At 51.2% G+C, this 21804-nt stretch overlaps 8 protein-coding genes across 8 annotated transcripts; 3 read left to right on the top strand and 5 right to left on the bottom strand.

Annotated features, from left to right (window-relative positions):
- EDD37DRAFT_354562 (uncharacterized protein) lies at window positions 1-601 on the bottom strand. Its single transcript, XM_062811813.1, has one exon. It carries the CDS (start codon window positions 506-508, stop codon window positions 128-130), a length of 381 nt encoding a protein of 126 aa, XP_062670559.1. The 5' UTR covers window positions 509-601; the 3' UTR covers window positions 1-127.
- Window positions 602-1265: 664 nt separating this feature from the next.
- Window positions 1266-3495, top strand: EDD37DRAFT_354564 (uncharacterized protein). Its single transcript, XM_062811814.1, has one exon. It carries the CDS (start codon window positions 1418-1420, stop codon window positions 3326-3328), a length of 1911 nt encoding a protein of 636 aa, XP_062670560.1. The 5' UTR covers window positions 1266-1417; the 3' UTR covers window positions 3329-3495.
- Window positions 3495-5807, bottom strand: EDD37DRAFT_354412 (WD40-repeat-containing domain protein). The gene has a single exon (XM_062811812.1). The coding sequence runs from the start codon at window positions 5663-5665 to the stop codon at window positions 3662-3664; it is 2004 nt and encodes a 667-aa protein (XP_062670561.1). The 5' UTR covers window positions 5666-5807; the 3' UTR covers window positions 3495-3661.
- Window positions 5808-5961: 154 nt separating this feature from the next.
- EDD37DRAFT_627688 (30S ribosomal protein S1) lies at window positions 5962-11999 on the top strand. Its single transcript, XM_062816389.1, has one exon. The coding sequence runs from the start codon at window positions 6140-6142 to the stop codon at window positions 11516-11518; it is 5379 nt and encodes a 1792-aa protein (XP_062670562.1). The 5' UTR covers window positions 5962-6139; the 3' UTR covers window positions 11519-11999.
- Window positions 12000-12756: 757 nt separating this feature from the next.
- On the top strand, window positions 12757-15162 carry EDD37DRAFT_627690 (uncharacterized protein). Its single transcript, XM_062816390.1, has one exon. The coding sequence runs from the start codon at window positions 13245-13247 to the stop codon at window positions 14880-14882; it is 1638 nt and encodes a 545-aa protein (XP_062670563.1). The 5' UTR covers window positions 12757-13244; the 3' UTR covers window positions 14883-15162.
- A 105-nt stretch (window positions 15163-15267) lies between these two features.
- EDD37DRAFT_354656 (uncharacterized protein) lies at window positions 15268-16401 on the bottom strand. The gene has a single exon (XM_062811815.1). It carries the CDS (start codon window positions 16295-16297, stop codon window positions 15653-15655), a length of 645 nt encoding a protein of 214 aa, XP_062670564.1. The 5' UTR covers window positions 16298-16401; the 3' UTR covers window positions 15268-15652.
- A 105-nt stretch (window positions 16402-16506) lies between these two features.
- On the bottom strand, window positions 16507-17663 carry EDD37DRAFT_649022 (uncharacterized protein; the record flags this gene model as incomplete). The annotated part of the gene is made up of 4 exons (XM_062818094.1): window positions 16507-16867; window positions 16924-17306; window positions 17356-17423; window positions 17480-17663. The coding sequence occupies 4 exons, from the start codon at window positions 17661-17663 to the stop codon at window positions 16507-16509; spliced, it is 996 nt and encodes a 331-aa protein (XP_062670565.1).
- Window positions 17664-18592: 929 nt separating this feature from the next.
- On the bottom strand, window positions 18593-21664 carry EDD37DRAFT_563277 (DNA ligase 4; the record flags this gene model as incomplete). Its single annotated transcript, XM_062813958.1, has 2 exons — window positions 18593-18854; window positions 18906-21664. 2 exons carry the CDS (start codon window positions 21662-21664, stop codon window positions 18593-18595), a joined length of 3021 nt encoding a protein of 1006 aa, XP_062670566.1.
- Window positions 21665-21804: the final 140 nt, after the last annotated feature.

Below are 21804 nucleotides of genomic sequence, written 5' to 3' on the forward strand. Positions count from 1 at the left end.
ATGCATATTGAATATGTCAGGCCAGAACTCCACCCCACCTTTGTACCTTTGGCCAGGCATGGTAAGTTGCCCAGATGCCAATGAGGGCAGTTGTCGAGGCGGCCGCTAGGTAGCTCTAGTAAGGTGATCACTCGTGTCCCGGCACGTCCAGGAACATCAATGCGCGTTTTCTGCAGTCCAAATGTATGTATTTATGGATAAGCCACCCGAGAACCTGCGGGAGGGGTTGGCCTGAGCTTTGCGATGGAGCGACAGATGCCGCCAGGGCGCGCACAAGAGGCAGGGACTTTAACACAGCTGCATGATCAGTCACCCATGTTATGGAATCGGAGGTTTTCCGCAGGAGAAATGGATTCAGCAACGGGGCGAAATGACAGGTGGTGGTTCGAGAAGCGCGGCATGTTTCGTGGACGCAGCCCATCTGACCAACAGAAAGAAAGTGTGGAGAGAAATGGAGACGCCTACCGCTGACAATGACGACAAGATACAGCGAGTTAACGAGTAGCATAGAATGCAAGACATCCACACTGACATTGCCACAATGAACGGTCCGGAGATTCAAGATTCAGTTGGTCCGCTGCTTATGGTAGCTTGCACCAGCAGAGGAAGAAATTTTCGTCCCAAGGCTGTGAGCCACAAGGGGTCGAAAAAGAGGGGAGAGAGAAAGCTAGGAACAAAGAGGCTAGCCTTCCGATGCCATCACACCCTCGATGTGGCATGTCATTGAACAGGCTTATTGAGATCCAGCTGGATGGAATCGAGAGTGGCATGACCGAGATATCATGCAAAGATCGAAATCGAGTGGTTGATGCGTATTCAGGGCAATCGCTGGTTGTGCAACCGACGGCAATGCAGGCACCGAAAAGTAAGCCAGCGGGACGCCCTGAATATGATTCCGTAATCAGTTGTACTTGGAGCCACATTCAGTATATGCTCTTTCGGGGCGGAGACAAAAGCACTCCCGTCACGCCGCAACGTCCATCTTCGGCTTTGGATATCAGTCAGCAACAAGTCGCCTTGTTAAAAGCGGCAAATGTACGCCGTCGAAGCCATCAAGCCGATCACTCCCACTGGTTCAGCGTTGAAGCTTCTTCATCTGCATGGACATGTTAACGTGAGGGAGTGATGCGCCAAGATGTGGAAGGAGCGGAGCGGAACAACATGTCCCCGGAGGCCTCGAAAGAACTCCAATACGTTCAAATGTAAACATTGAGGATTGTACCACTCAATGTACAACCAAAAGTATTGCGGCATTGAATAGAACGTGTCTTTACGCGTCTTCTGTACTCTGCATCAATATACAACCATTCTCCAGCCTTCAGCATCACTTTCGACGACAGTCAGTATGATTGTCTGTGCACATCTTCCACCTCCTTGACCCAATCGATCGCATCCCCTTCAGCAACCCTCAAAAAATATGTCCAAGTCCGGTAATTTGGCCGCATTATCGGCCATCCTGAATACCTCAGACACCCCTACAGTCTTCTACGCCGAAGACCCTCCATATCTACCACGCATCCTCATCTTCTACTACCCTGTACAAGCTGTGGGTTCTCTGGCCTCGACCTCTCGAATCCGTACAACCATCCTCAGTGCAGCCGGCTTCAAGAGCTATGGGGCTTTCTCTGTGGCACCTAACAGCAGCTACTATTCTGCTGTCCACAAATTACCCGAAGATAAACAGAGAGACGATGTCTGCCGTGCTATTGCTTTCGCTCTATGTCGATATTTCTCCGAGATATCAAGCGATGTGAAGAATGCCATTGCGGATGAGAACCTACACCATGGGATAGCTTTGAAATGGGGACAGTCACATGCTGCGCAGGTCACTTGCCGAATGAGCAGGGTTATAAACACAGAAGAAGTCATCGAGGCACTTCGTCCATTTTCAAAAGACAGACCATCAAGCCCCCAGACTCCCGTCAAAACAGCTGCCATCAAGCCGCTTGCATCGATCAGGAAGACCAGGCCGTCATTTCTGCCCCAGGATTCCGGCAATGTGCCTTCTAGCCGTGTCAATGCACTTACGCCTGCGAAGAGGAGGATACCAAGCAGTCAGACCAGGTCTCCTTCGGCATCGACTCCGTCAAATCGAAAAGCTAGTGCTGCACTCGTGCCAAAATATTCACTGGAACAACTCGAGTCTTTACGTTTCAAAATGTGCGAATTCGTCGACACCGAAGACAGATACATCACACGTCTGCAGGAGTTAATAGAGCTTGTCACCAACCAAGGCCGGACACCGAAATCCTTGAGCTCAAAATTGTCAAATTCACGTAGCCAGAAAGCCGTGAATGCAATGATCCAGTTCCCATCTCTGCTCGATCAGATCAAGGACCTCAACCTGGCCTTTTTGGACGACATCGAGACCGCGCTGCAAGGCTCAGAAGATGCTGCTTTGACCTTTTTGGACCGCGCCTCCCACGACCCTCAGCTCCTACAAACGGCAAAAGATCCAATGGGCATATCCAGTTTCGCTAAGGTCTTGCTGAACCACTTTCCAAAATTTCTTGTGCCGTACAGAGACTATCTCGACCTCCATTCCCAAGTCGCTTTGAACCTGGATCAGTTCTTGAAAGAAGGCACAATGTCGGCACAACAAGCACCGTCCCTGCTTATGGAGCCAGCTCAGCGTATTTCGAGATACGGTCTGTACATTGACACGATGCTTCCACACGTGCCCACGAACTTCACAGTTGCGACGAGAACATTGGAGAAGGCTCGCAAGATCATCGCCGAGATCTGCGAGATGGAACCGGCAGCCTCCACGATTCTGGACTCGCTGAGCATTGAGCACGAAGCACGAAGGAAAGTTCTATCTCCCACGAAGCTCCTGTCAGGACTGACACGATCCACGGGGACAATCAAAGAAGCATCAGCCATGAGTGGCAGTATCAAAAACCGCGACGGACCTCGCTTCTTCCCCAGTCTGGGCAGGAGCCTGAGTCGACGAGCAAAGACATCACGACCTGGGCTCGCTGGTATACTGTCGGAGCAGGACCCAGAGCAAGTCAGCAATGTCCGCTCGGACGAAAACCGACCTCTCACCTCAAGCTCCGGTCTGTCTTCATCTGGGTCTGTCATGAAACGGCCGTTGACGGCAGGCTCGGCTGGTACGACTGTCAGCAACCACCGCTCTCCGCTGAGTCCGAATCCTAGAAATGCCACAGACTCGAGACCAGTCGGCGACAAGGTCAGTATTGAGCATTTCAAGGCGGAGTTAATGCGCGTGGAAGAGGAGAATTACAAGCTCCTCCAAGAGAACGCAGAGCTGAAGAGGTTAATCCGGGAATGTAAATGTGGTGGTGCTGCTGCTGCGAAGCGCTGATATTGATGGCGATGTTGCTTCTCCGTCAGCAATAGCAGCGGCAGGGCGAAAATAGTAAGGACCAGCGTCTACGCTTGGTATTGATGACTTATGAGGATTGGTTACGACAACACTGCATTTGGGTTGGTTTTGCAAAATCTTGTTCGGACCGTGTATTTCTACATAGTGCGAAGGAACACAGCACTGTGCACTAGCCTTACAACAAAGTACACATACGCTTGCTGTTTCAAGGAATAATGCATGTTTGAAGCCGATTTCCATCTACCCAAAGTCGGTCTCGGAGTACGCCTTGCGCTTCTTTATACTGCTCCAGAAACTCAAATACCCAAAGCTCTACTCATCGTCCTCCTCATCGCCATCGTCGTCGTACCCGTCCAGCACATCAGCCCATCCACTCATATACCTTGCATATGCATCACGCTCTGTATTGAGCCTCAGGGCACGCGCCTCATCCGCATCTTCCCGCCAACACCGCGTTGTATAATCGTCGGCCGTCGTAACCAAGTTGCCGTTGTGAGTCCATGCGACCGCCGTGACCTCCTTGCGATGGCCCTTGACGAGTGCAGTGCCATGATAGTATATCGGGCAGTGACCGTCCGGGGTGGACATGGGGAACTCCGTGCGCACAATACGGGGATCTGGATGTGGACCGCGCGTGGCCTGATTGAGGTATCGCTCGTCCGTGGGGAACAAGACTGCGCACTCCTCACTGCTGCCAGTGGCGATGATCTCGGTCTGGTCTTCGGCCCGGTGCCGAATCGCAAGCTTATCGTAGAATGTCTGCAGGCGGAGTTTCGGATGCCGGAAACCGTACATCGGTCCTAAGCCGTGCCCAGTCTGTCGAGATTGTCTGAATGGGCGAGAGGAGGACAACGACATCTCGGATGCGCTGCCGAGGACGAGATGTGCTGTGGAATATGTGTAGACTGTGTGATCGCGGCATAGAGAGTACAGCCGCGAACCGTCGGTGTTGAATGCTATCGAGGTCACGCCAAATGGTCGGACGTTTTCGTGGCTCTTGGGCTGTTCTGTTGCAGATACCGGATTGGGCTTGCCGGATCGTTGTTTGTACGAGGTCCGCATATCCCAGAGTTTGACGATTGCGTTGTTTTCAGACGCTGTAGCCAACAGGTGTGGACGAGTCTGGTCCATGAAGGCGCACGTCGTGACTGCAAAGTCATTTCTTGCAGAGACAGGGACCGGACGGCGACTTGTGGAGATTCGGCTACCGTCGGAAGATGTGTGGGCGTCACGAATGTCGTTAACGGCATTGACTTCTCTGTTGTCGTTCAGAAACCCTTCAGACTCACGGCGTAGCTCCTTGAACATGGTGGAGCCTTTGGCCTTAGCGCAGCGAAGATCCCATAAGCACACGCTGCCGTCCCGTGAACATGTGGCGAGGATGTTGTTACCTGAGCCTGGCTGGAATTGCACTCTTTTGATCGACCCTGTATGTCCTATCAAGGTGTGCGTAGCGATCTGCTTTTTCATGTCAATGATGCGGCAAGTTTGATCTCCGGAGGCCGTTGCGAGCAGGGCGTCATCAGAAGACAACTCCATATCCATGATCGCATTGTCGTGAGGATGCATGGTCAGGAAAACCTCGCTGTAGGGAATGGCAGGACCCGAGACATCGTGTATGCGGACACTGCCATCCTCGTCGCCAATTGCAACCAGTGATACAGTCTTAAAGCCCGCCGCGCAAAATGGCAACGACGCAAAGCGTCGGTTGTAGCCGTAAAAGTCCTCCGAGGAGCTATAGAAGTTCGCTGCCTCATTCTGCCACAGGCGGCTGTCGTTTGCGTCGACGACGGTCTTCCTCCCACCAAGCCTCTTGTAAAGCGCGGCCGCTGAGCTACTAACAGAGCGATAGGGAACCAGGCGCGCCGGATATGTCCTAGGAGCACACCCCTTCTCATCTGCCTCGGTGTCGAAGCATTCAAAATCCGAGTCGTCTTCAGCCAGAAGTCTCTGACCCTCACCAGCCTGCGTGCTACTCTGGCTGCTTGGTATTGTGTCCCGCTTGATGGGCGAGGATGGTAGGGATGGGACGGACGAAAATGAGAGCTTCCTCTTCTTGTTCGGATGCTGGGGTGGATCGCGCCGGCTGTTCAGGCGGGCTGCAGACAGGTCTTGTAAAGCTTTGCGAGATGTCCGAACGGCGCGCTGCACATTTCGAGTTCGAGGCGTAAAGAATCGATTGAAACGTCTGGGTGTAACTGACGGGTTCTTCTTCGGGCGGCTAATCCGACGAGGACTGAGATTCTGGCTCTCGTCTGCGGCAACGGCAAAGGTGACTGTCTCTCCACGTGGAGGTCGTTCGGGTGTCAAGTCCATCGCCTATTACCGATGTAACAGGTTGGCGTATCGATAACAGAAGTACAAAACGGAAGTCAAAGATAGAAGCTGGGTGGTGGCAATGGAAAAGCAAGTGCAATAATGAGCTTGAAGATGCCCTGGCATATGTCACGAAGTACGAGTAATCATGCAAGTGTTTTAATTGATTTTCCAGCCCGCAGAGACTGACACGCGACGCGTCCGATGCTGTTGCGATAAGATAAGATGAAACTGATTGAGTAAACTTTTCGATTCTGCCTCATTGGCCAGGGAGTCCCCTTCAAATCCATCTCCAAAAAAAGTTCCAACGAGCAAAAGCACTCCAAAAAAAATCCTGGGCCGCACTTGTGATCGCCATCACTGGGCTGCCACAAGAGAAACACCAACATGCAGCAAACAACTTTTGTCTAAATTTCAACGTCGTGGTAGACGGGGACTTTGAGGAGCGTGCGTTTTCTCTAGCCAGACCTCAGTATGGCTTCCACAAAGCGCAAATTGGCGAACGAGCCAGCGACGAGTTCACCAGCAAACAAACGATCAAAATCAGATGCAAAGTCTCAGACCAATACTGCTGCACCCGAACTAAATAAGAGTCAAAAGCCGAAGCCTGCGTCGATACTCACAAAGGAACAACCAGCATTTCCTAGAGGCGGTGCTAGCCTGCTCACTCCGCTTGAACGCAAACAAATACAAGTCAAGGCCTCACAAGACGTTGCAAGAGAACGGAAGCAGCAGCAGGACCTCTTCGGGTCCGGTCGCACACAACCAGAGGATACTAGCGATGAGGGGGAGACTGGCGAACCACAGAAAGCGGCAAAGCAGGTCAAGAAGAAATCTCAAAAAACCAAAGAGCGGCCTGAAATCTCTACTTCACACACTCCCGAAGTCCAGATCGGAGGTCTCAATTACAAACGCATCACAAGCGGCTCTCTCATACTCGGTCAGGTCACGTCGATAAGTAGCCGGGTGCTAACTGTGGCTTTGCCGGACAATCTGGTTGGTTACGTCCCATTGACTGCGGTTTCACCACAATTGAGCGAGAAGATACAAGCACTGCTGAATGACGATGACGACAACAAATCCGTTAACGAGGAGGAAGAGGAGGACCAAGACATTTCTCTTACACAGTACTGCCGAGTGGGACAATATCTTCGAGTTGCGGTTACCTCTACAGAGCAGGAGAAGGCAGGAGGGAAAGCATCTGCGCGGAAACGCATCGAACTGTCCACTGAGCCAGCGCTGACCAATGTCGGGATTGATCGAGGAAATCTCGCCGTCGGTGCCACCGTCCAAGTGTCTGTAAGCAGCGTCGAGGACCATGGCCTGGTTGTCGACCTGGCATTGGAGGAGGGAAACGTCCGGGGTTTCATATCGAAGAAGCATCTACCCAATGGTCTATCTCTTTCCGATCTCCGGACGGGCGCCGTTTTGTTGTGCAGCGTCTTGGAGGTTGGCTCCAACGGCAAAGTAGTGAAGCTGACGGCAGACTTGTCGAAAGATACGGCCCTCAAGACAGCGCCATCCATCGACACATTCCTCCCTGGTACTAAAGCCGAAATTCTGTTGACCAGCCGAACTGATGCTGGTCTTTCGGGGAAAATCATGGGTCTTCTAGATGTAACCGCTGACGTGGTACATTCGGGCTCTTTCAAAGACAAGGAAGCCTTCCTGGCCAAATTTGAAGCTGGAAAGAAAATACAGGGTCGCCTGATCTACAACTTTCCCCTCTCCGACACGAAAAAGTTGGGTTTCTCTGTCTTCGATCATCTTGTAACCCTGGGCAATGAGGTTGCACAGGCACATGGAACACTTGCCTTGTCTTCCATCGTGGACTCTGCCCCGGTGATCCGAGTAGAGCCTGGTCTTGGTGTCTACCTACAGCTGGATCAAGACACAGTCGGCTTTGCACATATTTCTCGTCTCTCGGACAAGAAGATTGACGCCATTTCGGAGGTGACCGGCCCATACAAGCTTGGTTCAGAACACAAGGCTCGACTCATCGAATACAACCCCGTCGATCACCTCTATATTGTTTCTCTACAGCAAAAAGTCCTTGAGCAACCATTTCTGCGATTTGAAGACGTACCTGTGGGTGCGGTAGTGAAGGGCACCATCGAAAGGCTCATCATTGGCTCCAACGGGGTGTCAGGTCTGCTAATCAACCTGGCAGAAGGTGTGACCGGCTTTGTTCCACAGATCCACATGTCGGATATCGACCTGAAAAATCCTGAAAAGAAGTTCAGAGAGGGGCAGGCTGTGGCCGTAAGAGTCGTATCCGCGGACCCAGTCAGGCGCCGCTTGAAGTTGACACTCAAAAAATCCATCGTTAACAGCGATCAAAAGCCTTGGTTACGATACGAGGATATCGAAGTTGGTAACTCTACTGTCGGCATGTTGGCCAAGGTTGATCGCCACGGCGCCGTTGTTCGATTCTTCGGTCCTGTACGAGGCTTTCTTCCAGTATCTGAAATGAGCGAGGCATACATCAAGGACGCCACTGAACATTTTCGGGTGGGGCGGGTTTTGACTGTGAATGCAATCAGCGTCAATGCCGCTGACCGCCGCCTTACAGTGTCGTGCAGGGACGTCAATGCCTCCAATCAGTCAATTGAGAGCTCTCTTGCAAGGTTGCAGCCTGGATCTATCACAAAAGGAACTGTTTTTGAGAAATCCGATAACGACATTCTGCTGCGCCTGGAAGGCTCTGATGCCATTGCGCGGCTTACTCGTGACCATATCTCCGATGGTTCGTCAGAAAAACGTAAATCTCGATTCGCCAAAATACGAGTAGGCCAGAAGCTGGAAGACCTTGTCATTCTACAGGTTCAGGCCAAGAAGAGGCTCGTTGTGGTCACAAACAAACAAAGTCTGCTGAAAGCGGCTCAAGATGGCTCTCTTCTCAAGAGTTACGAACAGGTGCAACCAGATGCGCTCATCACCGGCTACGTTTCCAACATTACAGATGATGGCGTGTTCGTCAGTTTCGCCGCCGGCATCAGTGGACTGATCCCGAAGAATCAAGTTCCTGTCGAACATGAAGACGAATCTGTCGATCCGAAAATTGAAACCGGCTTTGGGTTGTCGAAGTTCCAATCAGTCACCACCAGGGTCTTGTCCATTGACTACAAGGGTGCCACTCCACGATTCTGGTTGACCATGCGAGACAGAGTCGTTGATGGACCGTCGAAAGTAGCCCCTGCAGTCTCCAACGAGCCATTACCGGAACTCGTAGAGCCTGTCGATACCAGCCTGAAGCGGCTGGACGATCTAATGGTAGGCAGGATCACCAAAGCTCGAGTCACTTCGGTCAAGGAGACTCAAATCAACGTAGAGCTGGCCAAGAATGTTCAGGGCCGCATAGATGTTTCCGAAGTCTTTGACGAGTGGAAGGATATCAAAGACCGCAAGAACTCACTCAAGCAATTCACCACCAAGCAAGAACTTACCGTCAAAGTGCTTGGAGCACACGACACCCGAAATCACCGATTCCTGCCTCTGAGTCATCGGCAGGGAAAGAACACAGTGCTTGAGTTGTCATGCAAACCTAGTTCGGTGGCAGATCCCAGCAGATCCAGTCTGAGCTTGAAAGATCTATCGGTCGGCTCATCCTGCCTAGCCTTTGTCAACAATATCGCCGAAGACTGCTTATGGGTCAATATATCCCCAGCTGCACGCGGACGCATCAGGGCAACCGATGTCTCTGATGATCTATCTCTCGCAGCCAACCTGGAGGCAAACTTCCCCATCGGCTCTGCTCTACGTGTTCACGTCGTCTCAGTCGACCCGGAGAAGAATCGCCTGGATCTTACGGCGAGATCAGACGCCTCAGTCGGATCTCTTACACTCAACAACATGACCAAAGGACTCATCCTGCCTGGGAGAGTGACGAAAGTCTCCGATCACAATATTGTTGTTCAACTCAGCGAGCAACTGGTTGGGGTTGTCGAGCTCATTGACATGGAGGATAACTACGACGAAGTGAATCCTGCCAAGTACCAGAAGAACGATGTCATTCGAGTCTGCGTGCTCAACGTCGACGTGCCGAACAAAAAGGTGACCTTGTCCGCACGTCGGTCGAAGGTCCTAAGTTCATCGTCCGAGGTTCGAGACCGAGAATTTACCTCTTCAACCCAGTTGGCTGTCAATGACAAAGTACGAGGATTCATCTCCAACGTCGCAGACAAAGGTGTTTTCGTGACACTAGGACACGGTGTCACAGCATTTGTGAGGGTCGGAAATCTGTCGGACAGCTACTTGAAAGACTGGAAGGATCACTTTCAGCGAGATCAATTGGTAGAAGGACGAATCACTTTGGTTGACGAAGCGTCTGGCCATGTCCAAATGAGCTTGAAACGATCGACGCTAGACCCCAACTACAAGGCACCGCTCACATTCACTGACCTGCATGTTGGGGACGTTGTCACTGCCAAGGTCGTCAAGGTCGAGTCTTTTGGTGTTTTCATCTTGGTGGACGATTCCGAGAACGTACGTGGACTGTGTCACCGCAGTGAAATAGCAGAGCAACGGATCGAAGATGCCAGCAAGCTTTTCAGTGAAGGTGATGCCGTAAAGGCGAAGGTTCTGAAGATCGATCCGGCCCAACGCAGAGTCAACTTTGGCATGAAAGCATCCTACTTTGCCGATGCTTCTGAGGAGGAAATTGATGACGAAGACTCCGACGAAGATGGTGTCGACCTCGACCAAGCAATGGATGACCTTGTCGACGAAGACGATGAAGAAAGCCAAGACGAGGATGAGGATCTTGAGGACCTCAACAACGAAGACGAAGACCAAGACGAGGCTGATGACTCTGACGACGAAGCTGCCCCTAGCCTTGCCGGACCTTCAGGTCTCAGCGCCGGTGGCTTCGATTGGACCGGATCTGCAAGCGTTCAATCGAACAAACGTGCCGCCGATGCCAATGATTCAGACGATGAGAAACCAGACAAAGCATTGAAGAAAAAGAAGAAGCGGGCCGCAGTCCAAGTCGACCGTACTGCAGACTTGGATACCGATGGACCACAATCCGTGGATGATTTTGAACGATATCTCCTGACTGAGCCTGACTCGGGCGCTCTATGGGTGCAGTATATGGCGTTCCACGCCAACCTGGGCGACCTCGATCAAGCGCGCTCCATCGGAGAACGAGCATTGAAGTCTATCGGACTGGGCCAGGAGGCCGAGAAACAGATCGTGTGGACGGCATTGCTTAACCTGGAGGCTGCTCATGGTGACGACGAGACCATTGAAGCCATGTTTCGCCGGGCTTGCGAGTACAACGACGCGCTTGAGATGTACAGCCGATTGATCAGCGCCTTCATTTCTTTGGGCAAGCACTCCAAGGCAGATGACAAGTTTACGGCAATGATCAAGAAATTTGGCGCCCAAGACCCGAAAGTGTGGGTAAACTACGCCACGTTCTTGTTTGACAACATGCGCGACCGACCGCGTGCAAGGGCTTTGCTGACGAGTGCGGTTCGGGTGTTGCCCAAACACACGCACTTCGATGTCACATTGAAGTTCGCATTGCTGGAGTTTAGGTCTGGCGAGCCGGAACGCGGGCGGACCATCTTCGAGGGATTGATTGCCTCGTATCCTAGGCGTCTGGATCTGTTTGATGTGAGGCTCGACGTGGAGGAGAATGGGTGTGATGATGATGACCCCCAAAAGGAGGAGGTGAGAAGAGTCTATGAGCGGGTTTTGGAGATGAGGTTGAAACCGAAGAAAGCCAATCACTTCTTCAAGCGATGGCTCAGGTTTGAGGAAAAGCACGGTGATGAGAGGAAGGTTGAAGAGGTTAAGGCCCGCGCCGCGGAGTGGGCGAGGAATGCCCGAGAGCAGGTTGAGGCGTAAGAGTCATGTGAAGAGAGTAGTTCTTCCATTTTTCCTTACCCGATGTAGACTTACTTGATGCCTCAAGATATGGTGGGGTTGGCATCTTTGGTAGAGTCACATCATCTACCTAGCTATCTACTGTGAACAGTGAAACAGTATGAGTACAAGGCTGAAAGGCTAATCTTGGTTCCTGTTGTGCGGATACATTCTCCATATCTGGTCAAGCGAGAACATGCACGGCACCATCGATCCGGAAAAGATCAATCCATCTATTCGGCACAAGCAGGGGGCCCTGCAGCCTTTGCGCATCATCAATAATCAATCACAGTAACCTGCTATGGTTATTTTGCTGCTGGTGTCTCGGGCTGGTGCTGTCTTCTGATAACTTGGCTTGCGTTCCATGCTATCAAGGTATTTCTTTTCTCTTGCGTGGGATCCGGCACAGCATTACGGAGTACAGCTGAAACTGTTACATGAAAGTTACGTGGATTTTCTAGAAGCTCCAGATGAACCAGCGACAAAAGAGGGAAGTTCAGGAACCAGATCCACCGTTGTGTACCGGCAGTTTCCGACACCCGAATTAATATTACTCGAGATGAATTTAATTACCTTTTAGTAATCGCGTGTCGGACAGGACTCTTTGACCCAGCACAGACTCTGTTGGTATTTGCCAGTATGGGGGCTGCCTGAAGGTTGATTCCAGTGTAGGCGCCAAAGTCCGCAACCACACCATGTTCTACTAGGTATTGAGAGTTTGAAGCTCCTAGTCGTACGTTGAGTGAGATATGCGCTCAACTTTGTGTTGGCCAAATCAATCGAATAACCGAAATCGAGGAGAATCTGGGGGTTCATGGCTGCATCTTCCGGGGCTGTCGCTTTCTTTGACGATTGGGCGTTTGACAGCCTGCAAGCAGCCATCATCAGGGCAGTGTGTGGGCAGTTCATGGCGAGCACCGCTGCAGAACACTGCAAAAGTGGGTGGCAGCGTACGAGAGTTGCTGCAAGTAGCAGTTACCAAGGCTGCATTAGGCAGGTATGAAAGAGTTCACTCAAGTGTCCGCAGAACAAATCCAGGTCTCTTGGCCAGTGGGAAGAAGTCGCTTCTAGGGGCCAACACTGTGGTTCATGCCCATGTCTCCACTAATAGGCGGTTCCATTAGGGCACCCTGGAAGTCATCTCCAATTAAGTGCCCGATTTAGTCTTCCGTCATGGCGGCGTCATCCCACGCGCCTTTACGGTAGCACTTTAGCACTAAGGGGTCCTTGCAGCCAATCGCTTTACCCCGATTGTTCTTATCTCTCGGAGCGCAGGAGCGCTTCTTTCCGGCTGTAACAGTGCGCGCACACGACTCTGACAAACACCCCGGCACCGGCCCCTAAGTTACTTCGCACCTGCCACACCAGGCCATCTACCTGCCATGCGTCGCGATCTCAGCTGAACTGCCTGCTTTCTCAGCATACTACTCATCATCAGCATCCTAACGCGCTGGACACACTATCACTCCTAGATCATGCTGTAGTGACACCAAAATATCCTCCACAGCCATTGTTACAACCACATTGTTCTTATCAGCAGCCTACACACAACTGATACCGTCCGGTTTCAGCCTCACCCTCATCCTTTCCTTCTGCTCGGCCACCTCCAGAAATGCTGCGATAAGACGGTTGCAGCGGTCGACCGCTTTGCAGGCTTCGCGCCTATCGATCTATTATCGACTTATATGTATTACACGAGGCTTTCAACATGATGATGGTCCCACGGGCTTTCGCCCAAAATCCCTTAGAAAGGAGGCAAACTATCGACTTCCAGGAGAAAGACACCCTGGACAGACGGAAATCTGTCCGATCCGCCTCACGCTCCGCCCTCTCCCAGAGCCTCGCACAGCAGAAAAGGGACTCACGGAGCCCACATTCAGATCCTGTCAAGATTCCGTCGCGAACCGAAAGACATTCCGTGAGTCCGCCGCAACGACCTGCCCCTTCGTCGCTTCAGCCTTCGAGCAATCGCAGCAGTACTTCGCTACAAGGGTCACCGAAAAGGAGGGAGTCGGTGCAACAAGTTCTTTCATCAACCACTATACCAATCCGGCGCAAGCCGAAGCAAAAGTCGGCGCAAAGAATACCAAAAGGTGACTACGTGGCGGAGTTCAGTAAATTACTGCGGGATGATGTGCCCTCGAGTGCTGAAGGCAGTCTAACAGGAAGTTGGACAAATCCGCAATTTGAAGGACTATTTGGTGCGATCGACAGCTTGGTCGAGGGTCAGATGATCGTGGGAAGTGAAGGTGTTGATGCAGGAATTCTGTCAACGAGGTCACTTTCGAGCGAATCAATGCCCTCGCTTGCCTCACCCGAAGATTTCAGTACTTCCGACATGACGAGTTTTACCCCGGCAACCTTACGATCGCCATCCGACCTACGACTGCGGCAGATGGGCAACTCAGAAGACGCCAGCAACGAACACCCCCTGCTATCGCTGGAACAAGAAGCAGAGTCCAGTGGAGACATCACGCCTGAACTGTCGCTGTCACCTACACCTATACCTAGGCGCAAGCGCAGAATGATGCCAGAGAAACGACCGAGCTCGTTCAAATCCAGTCTGACTGCGTCTTTGAAAGCCCTCAAGTCCGCAGCACAAACCATGTCCAACATCGCGAGTACACCTCCCTTGATCCAACCTGACGATTTTCTCTCAAAGTCCATATTCGACTTCCAACCTTCGTTGACCGATGATCGGCGGCCACCACCATCCGAAGAACTTCCATCCGCTGAGCTGAGAAGGTATCTGAATCCACGTACCTTTGTACCCCCTGACTCTCCTGCACAATTACATTTCTGGATGGATGAGAAACCCACGGCTCAATCAAAGGCAGCCGCAGCAAAGCCCAAGCTCAAAATCAAGCGAAAATACAAGCTTGTCACCTCTGCCGGCCAGGAGAAAGGAGTCGCCGGATCGAGGAATCCCATCGCACAACTGCCGCCCGTCGTGCCGCTGGCAACCTGCATTCCGTCGAGCATCCGTACAGCTCACGCATCAAGTCCACCAACCTGGCTCGAACCGGATGGCACGCCAAGTAATAAATATCGCGCTGCACAGACACTTTGGGAGAACGAGGATGGCCTCAAAGCTGAAGGTCAGCCACGACCTCGGGAACCGCGTGAGAACAGGGATTTCCTGAGGGTCTTTGTTGCCGAAATGAACATGCGCAAGAGTGGGAAATTGAGCGACGAGGCAATACCACATGCGCGGTTATGGCTGCCGCCTGTGGACGAAGGTGATAAGGAACAGAAGAAAACCACGGCGAAAAAGGTGGGCCTGGAACGCTGGCCTAGCCGGGCCATTGATGATGACGATTTGCGACGGCCTCTGTCTTGCTTTTGAATCTGTGCTACATGATACCACTTGACGGTCTATGAAAAGTCGACACAGGCACTTTTCGGGATGTTTTACCATTGCTTTTTCTCAGAAAGCCGATAACACGCGCTTTTGGATGTTTTCTTTTCCAGCATTTCGGTCACCTCCTTTATTCTGTAAAGGACAATCGGTATAAGCATAAATACGCTCTCGAATCTGCTGTAATCTTGGGTAGCACCTGAGATTTATACGGAAAGAGTCCACAAGATATAATGAAACTGTTAATGAAGAAGAAATTGAGTTGAAAGTGCTTTTCTGTCTCGTATGCTAATGCAGTGATGTAGCAGTGCATAGTAACTTTTGTATCATGTATCGCGTGCGCCCTCTTCCTCTGCATTTGGTGGATTTACCCCGTCCGCTGTTCCTACCGACTTGCTTCGAATCGTGCTTGGATTCATCCTTCATTGAACATTCCACTTACCACCGCCAATGGTCCCCGTATCCAGACTTTGCAGCAGTCCGTCCAGTTCAAAAAAAAAGGCAAAAACTCAGTCAACCCGTTGAAATTGGGTTGATCGTGAGGAAACCCCAGGGGAGTTTATTAAGGGTTATACAATTGTAGGTTTCCAACATGCCTGTGCAGACGCAGAGCCATTCTGGAGATGTTACTTGGAAATCTCAGTGCCTCTGTAGAAGACTTCATTCACAGGTCGTTACCAGAGCCAGACACTTAGTCCCTACCACCTAGGTAGGTAGATAGGAACAAGATTTATTCTGGAATTTGTCTCGGTGCCCTGTTAGAAGCTTAGTGACAAAGTCATTTGCTGAGCCAAATACTGAAGATATGGTCTGCTTGCAAGGGCAGTCTTTCGCCTTGATTGTTGAGTGATTTTGTTAGACTTAGATATGTGAAGGCTGAATATTCGAGGGTCGAGTGAAGTAAAGTGGTCCTCGTGAAGAGTGAAGTGAAGTGAAGTGAAGTGGTCTTGTGAAAACCTCTTTTGGCGCGGCTCATATATCGAGTTCGATCGACCCTCCCCTCCGGTAAGTCCCCTCGGACCTTCGACCTTTCCCTCTTCAAGCCCTCTCGTCTTCATAAGATGTCGTGTATTCGCGAACGTTGATAAAAATAGGTGAAGTGTACTGTAAACCTGCCAAACCGACAGTGAACACCGCGTGTTCCGACCCAAGTACGGCAGAAGGGATGGCTTTTGTCGTACATCAAACAACGTTTTGTCGTGTTGAAGCTCAGCTATACCTGATACATAGTGTATATGGCCCGGCTGCGCTGCGTTGAACTTCATAGGCATGACCGATGTATTTCGTTCTTGAGACGCATAGTCCGGCACGTTATGCTGTTCGGGGTGGCGAGGTTGACGTTGCATTTTCGACCATGGGGACTGAATATGCATTCGATCCGCTAGTTGAGCCTGCTGTTCCATGTCCCATCCCGTGCTTCGGCTTCATGGCGGTCCTCTTGATAGGATTTTAATCAGACCAGAAGGCGGTTTGTATGGGATTGATCGATGCAACCGCATATCCTTGAAGCGCCGAGTGGTGACCGAAATGGCGTATAAGCACCGGGAATGGCCACGACCGCAGTGAATCTGCGTGTGAATAAGGTAAACACTATGTTGTTGTAGTGCTGACTTCACACGTCTTCAATCTGTCTTTTTGGAGTAGGAACTGAACTGGACTCTGCGCTGGTGCCCAGGGATTTGTCAGTGAGAGGGACGCAGTTATTGGCAAGCAGCACTCCGGCTCCATTCCTGCGAACACTGTGGTCGACCCCTCCGAGAGGCGGCACTGGACGTGTCGGCTCACGCAGCAGTTCGGGAAACACGCGATCAACAATCGGCTTGATAGTAGGCAGGCAGGAGCAAATAATTCCGACATTGATCTCCAGCGAGGACCATGTGGCTGCCGCTGTATAGTAGAAGGAAGTGTCATTCTCGGCATGCTGTACGCTGATGTAGAGTCCACGAATGCGCAAACCGGAGGCGAGGCACGTACTGGAACCCGTTCGGTTAGTTGACAAATCAAGCTCGGAGCGAGTGCCGGGACTCACAAAAATCCGAGAGCAAAGACTAGCAGTAGCCAACGCTTCTGTCGTTTCGGTAGTTGGAGCGATTTGATCAGTGGGAGTGGTAGCGCCCAGATGATCAGAGATGAGAAAACGTTGAACAGAGCCGAGAAGAACCAAAAGGCAACGTAGTTGATACATTTGGCCGGTGGAGCGTACGGGTTCCAGATGGACTGGGTGCCGACCGGCAGACATTGGAAAGCAACAGCAAGCGTAGTGGCAATACCCTCAAGCGTAACAATGACTATCATGGCATCGGTTGATCGTCGAAGCCATTTACCAATGAAAAAGTTCCGATACTGGAACAGGAAAGTGGTTTGGGTGAATAGCATGCCGATACTGTAGACAATTGAGCCACCGTATAACCCCTAACTTTGGTCAGCGAATTGATGTTCATAGACTGAGACCTTGACCAACCTTGAGGAAGTTAAAGACTTCATCGTTTGATAAAGTGTCCTGGTGCACGCCGAGACCATTGTAAGCTTCTAGAGAGTTTGTCAGTCAATCAAGCCTTCCACCAAACCCAGGAGCTGCAGCGTACGGAAGATGATCAAGACTGTCAAAGCCATGGAGCACATTACGGCAACTCCGAGAAGGATATCATCCACGCGGACTGCTCGCACAATGAAGATTCTCGAGTAAAGACGAAGGGTGCTGAAGATTATGGCGAGACCTGTGAATACGCCTGCACAGACGAGCGTGCTCTCAGGCTGAACTCCGGCCATGGTCGTTGAGGGAAGGTAGTAAGTTGTCACGTGATGGAGAAAGGACTCATCGCCCAGTGCTCTTGCTGAAGCTGTGGGTGACATACGTTCCCAGATGCAGACAATCCATCTATCACCACCTCATCCGGTCCTCGCCGACATTGCGAATGCGAATGCGAAATGGTGTATGCTGGCTCAGTAGGTGTAGCTAAAATGGCAGCAACGGTGATGACGGTAAATAAAGCAAAAATATGGTCTGCCATGGTGATCTGAGCATGGGGAAAATGTCTCGTGCGTACTAGATTTTTGTCTGCCAATCGCCTTGAAGAGGTATCCAGTCGTGCCATCGTTAGTTGAGCAAGAGATGGCACACGACTGGTAAGCGAGTGATGCTCATACCACAGGGTGGTCAGTGTGTCTATGCATCCATTGTCTTGGGATTTGGCCATGTCAAATTGCCGTTGTTAGAACAAGGTTTAACCCCCAATATTGACAGGATCTTTGCGCTAGTTCGCAAGATCTGGAGACTTGTTGATCCTGTGCCGTAATCGAGATTTGTTCCAGAGGTGTGTGCTTCCTTTCGCCGCGTCATTTATATCTGGGCAGCTGGGCTTTGGCCAACGGTTTGGATAGTTTCATTGTTTACCGAACTCACTGACTTCTGTTGGAGGCTCCCATACGACGGGGCGTTCTTCACACATGGGACGTTCAACGTCCACGGCCCACACCGTTATGCATGTCTGCCGTGTCGCGTGTCTCTTCTTGCAAATGCTAAAAATGAAAGTCTGAGGGCCACAGGGAGCGTATGATCGACTGTTCTGCACTGAAACTCGGAATGCCGAGATAGAACTTTGTCGGGAAGTGGAAAGCATGGTTTTGACATGATTTTTGATACATGCCATGGTGATATCTTCCGCAAGATAATGCGATCCGGTGACGATGAACTTGATCTACCTTGCCACATAAGCTTCTTCGTCGACCTTGATCCCTCCCTTCCAACACACTTGGATCCAATCCTGACTCATGATTCGAGGAATACGACGGCCTTTCCAGCGGGAGACGGCCGCTCGTAGGGACTGTAGGTCGGAGTGGGGCCGGGCGACAATATGTGTAATTCGGTGCTTTTCTTCGGCTGGTAGCGTGGACAGATCAGATTTGGGCAATATCTCCGCCCCCGCGAAGAGTGCAATGTTTCGTATCATAACGTCTGTGCTGACGTTGAGGTTGTCTGCGGCTCCGTCGAGATCGCCGTTCGGTCCCAACAGATCGTCTTGTTTCGACGCTGCTAAACGGTCGAAGAGGAATACCAGACCGTGAAACATGTATCCTTGCATGTCTAGGTATTCGGGGAAGAGTTCAGGGATCCGGCTCTCCTCGTCGTCTGGACAGTCAATATTGGTCATCTTGTCCATGATTTCCCGCAGCTCCTCGACATTGGTATTCCTGGCAAAGCTATCCCCGTACTCATCCACGTTCTCCGTCCACCGATCCTCCATGTCGTGAGGGACAAAGAACAAATGTCGTGCTGGCTCTAAGGGCACTACCATCTCCGGCATCCCCTTGGCAAAATCTTGATGAGCCTGCTCAATGCAATCGAATATCCACGTAGGCTTGACAATTTCTTTTTTGCATGTCTTTTCGAGACTTGCGACTTTCACGGTCCGCCGAGCTGCTATGCAGATGGTGTGTTCGTCAGTGGTATGTGTCTGAACAATCTTGCCGCCATTGGCTTTGACTATTGCCTCGAGTTCCAACTTCGACTTCTTTTGAGTGGGTTGAATGGATTCGGTCATGATGTAGAAAGTTAGACCCTCGAAGACATTGCCCTTTGGACCATCAGGAAGAGCTACATTGTTGATGTCCTTAGCGTTGTAACCAGCCACGGTGATAACTTTCTTGCGCGTGTTGGGCTGGCGGCTCTTTTTCTTCTGCTGGTCTACGTTCATTGCTTTCTCTTTCTGTTTGTCCTCAATGACATTTCGAAAATCTAGGAATTCTTCCAGTGAGAGTGCCGTCTGCCAGTTGCGGTCGCGTCGGAGTTTTCTGAAGCGTGGAAACCTCAGCGTCATACCACAACCATAATCTTCGCTGGCAGTGACCTGCGCAGCTTTGACCTCTATGACGAGAGAATCTTCAGGCTTGATCCAGACATCGGGCTTTTCGCGCTGTCCCTGAGGTCCGCCTCCTAGTTCGATATACTGTGTTGGTGGACGTTTAGCATTCCAATCGTGCCATTTGCCCTCAGTGTCGTGTCGTATGGTGGCATAGTCGTTTGCTGTGAAGCCACCACCAACTTTGAAGAAAGACACAAACTTTCGAGAGGGTTCTGCGGCCTGTGACTGGCTCTGCGATTGACGCTGACTCTGGCTTTGTCCGGTAGGAGCGAGGCGGAGTCCGCACATGAAACTAGAGATATTTCCACCTCTCCTGCCAGAACCATAGAACCCTCCAATAATGAGGCAATCAAGCGACTCTCCGAAGTCCATCATGTATTCGGGCTTGACCTTTTGCCAGTCACCATTACGGTCATCCAATTTGTATGCTGAACGGGGATTTTTCAGGACTAATCCTTCAGAAGCCTGCGCGATGACCTCCCGGAGGCTATCTTCGACCTCCTCTACAGTGGTCGCAATCTGGTAGCTGTGAACTTCCAAACGCTCAGGTTCGGAGGTGACACTGGCCACCAGTGCCTTTCGGCGGTCGTCCAGAGTGTGACGTGTCAGAGGTCGATCGTTGACGAGAAGTATATCGAAGACGCGGAAAAGAGGTCTCTGACCTTCGGCGAATGGGTTGGTCTGTTCAGCCTTTGCGGCGGATTTCAAGGTGCCGAAAGCCACTTGGGCTTTCTCCTTGGGATCCCAGGTAATCATTTCTCCGTCGAGGATGATGTTCTCCACCCTGTCTGAGAAGCAGCCTTTGATGAAAGGAGTGAGAGATGCATTGTCTGCGTAAAGCCCGTTGCCGTAGAGGTACGTGTAATCTTTGCCCTTACGTGACCAGAATTGAAAGCGGCGCCCTCCAACTATACTGTTGTCAGAGACCATGTGTAGTTGCATGCGTTCACCATCCAATTTCTCCTCGATCCAGAATTCGTTGTCTTCAGGACTTTGAACTTTTTGGACGACACGTTTCAGAGGTTCTTGACTGAATTGAGCAAGCTGTGGCTGAAAGCATTGCATCAAGGAGACGCCAGTCTCATCACTGTCTAGACGTTTTGCAGGGTCCCATAGTTCCCAGCATACTCTTCGAAGATTGCTGGAGATATTGAACAGGCTTTCTGCATCGGGATGCCAAATATGAAAGAAGGTCTTCTCAGTTGCACCAACTTTCATCGTCTTGAGGATGATTCGAATGACCCATTGGAGCTCATCAGCATTCATGCGTTTGTAGAATTCGGCCAGGATAGGTAATTGATCCTCCTCCTTCGGTGCTGCGGACAGTTGGTCTAGCAATTCATTTACCTGGTCGATGTCCATGTCGCCATATTCCATCCTCATTGGTCGTTTCGAGATGATTTCATGGCAACGAAGAGCAAAATCTCCGGCCGAACGAGAAGCATTGCTTCCGCCTCCAGGTATCTTCCAGTTCAGCAAGTTGAAACCATCCTCGGAATTCTTGTCAATCTTCATAACTCTTACCAACAACTTGCCCAGTATCTTTTCTTTGAGGCCATACACTCCACGTTCGCGATCCTTGTCAGGGATGATGAGGCGAAAAGCAGGGAAGAAATCTTGTCCGACGTCTCTCCTCCAGCGAGCAATATATCGCTCAATGATGGCGCGCCGCAGCTCAGAGGGGGACGCGCTTGAGCCGCCGTTGGGGCCTACTTTTCTCCTGTTGATTACTGCACCACCTGTCTTCTTGGTCCTATTGTCGATTAGAGGGTTGAACAGATCCCGGATGAGGGTGTGGAAAGGTAGAGCTCTGTGTTTATTATGAGGTCTGTTTGGATATTCTTCATTCAACTGGCGTTCGATGTCTGCCCGACTGGGTTGGCCTCCATTTCTGGAGTCAACATCCATGTGATCGTCGTCTGACATGTTGAAGACTGTTGATCTCTCACGCTAGATTTAGGCGTGTCTGGCACCTTGATTTCCCCCGCACAGAACGAAAGGCAGCAAGGAGAGGTGGCCATGAAGTATGACACCCTTCCATCGATCAC

Source organism: Exophiala viscosa, assembly GCF_022695815.1.
Source record: "Exophiala viscosa unplaced genomic scaffold EDD37scaffold_4, whole genome shotgun sequence".
NCBI classification, from domain to species: Eukaryota; Fungi; Ascomycota; class Eurotiomycetes; order Chaetothyriales; family Herpotrichiellaceae; genus Exophiala; species Exophiala viscosa.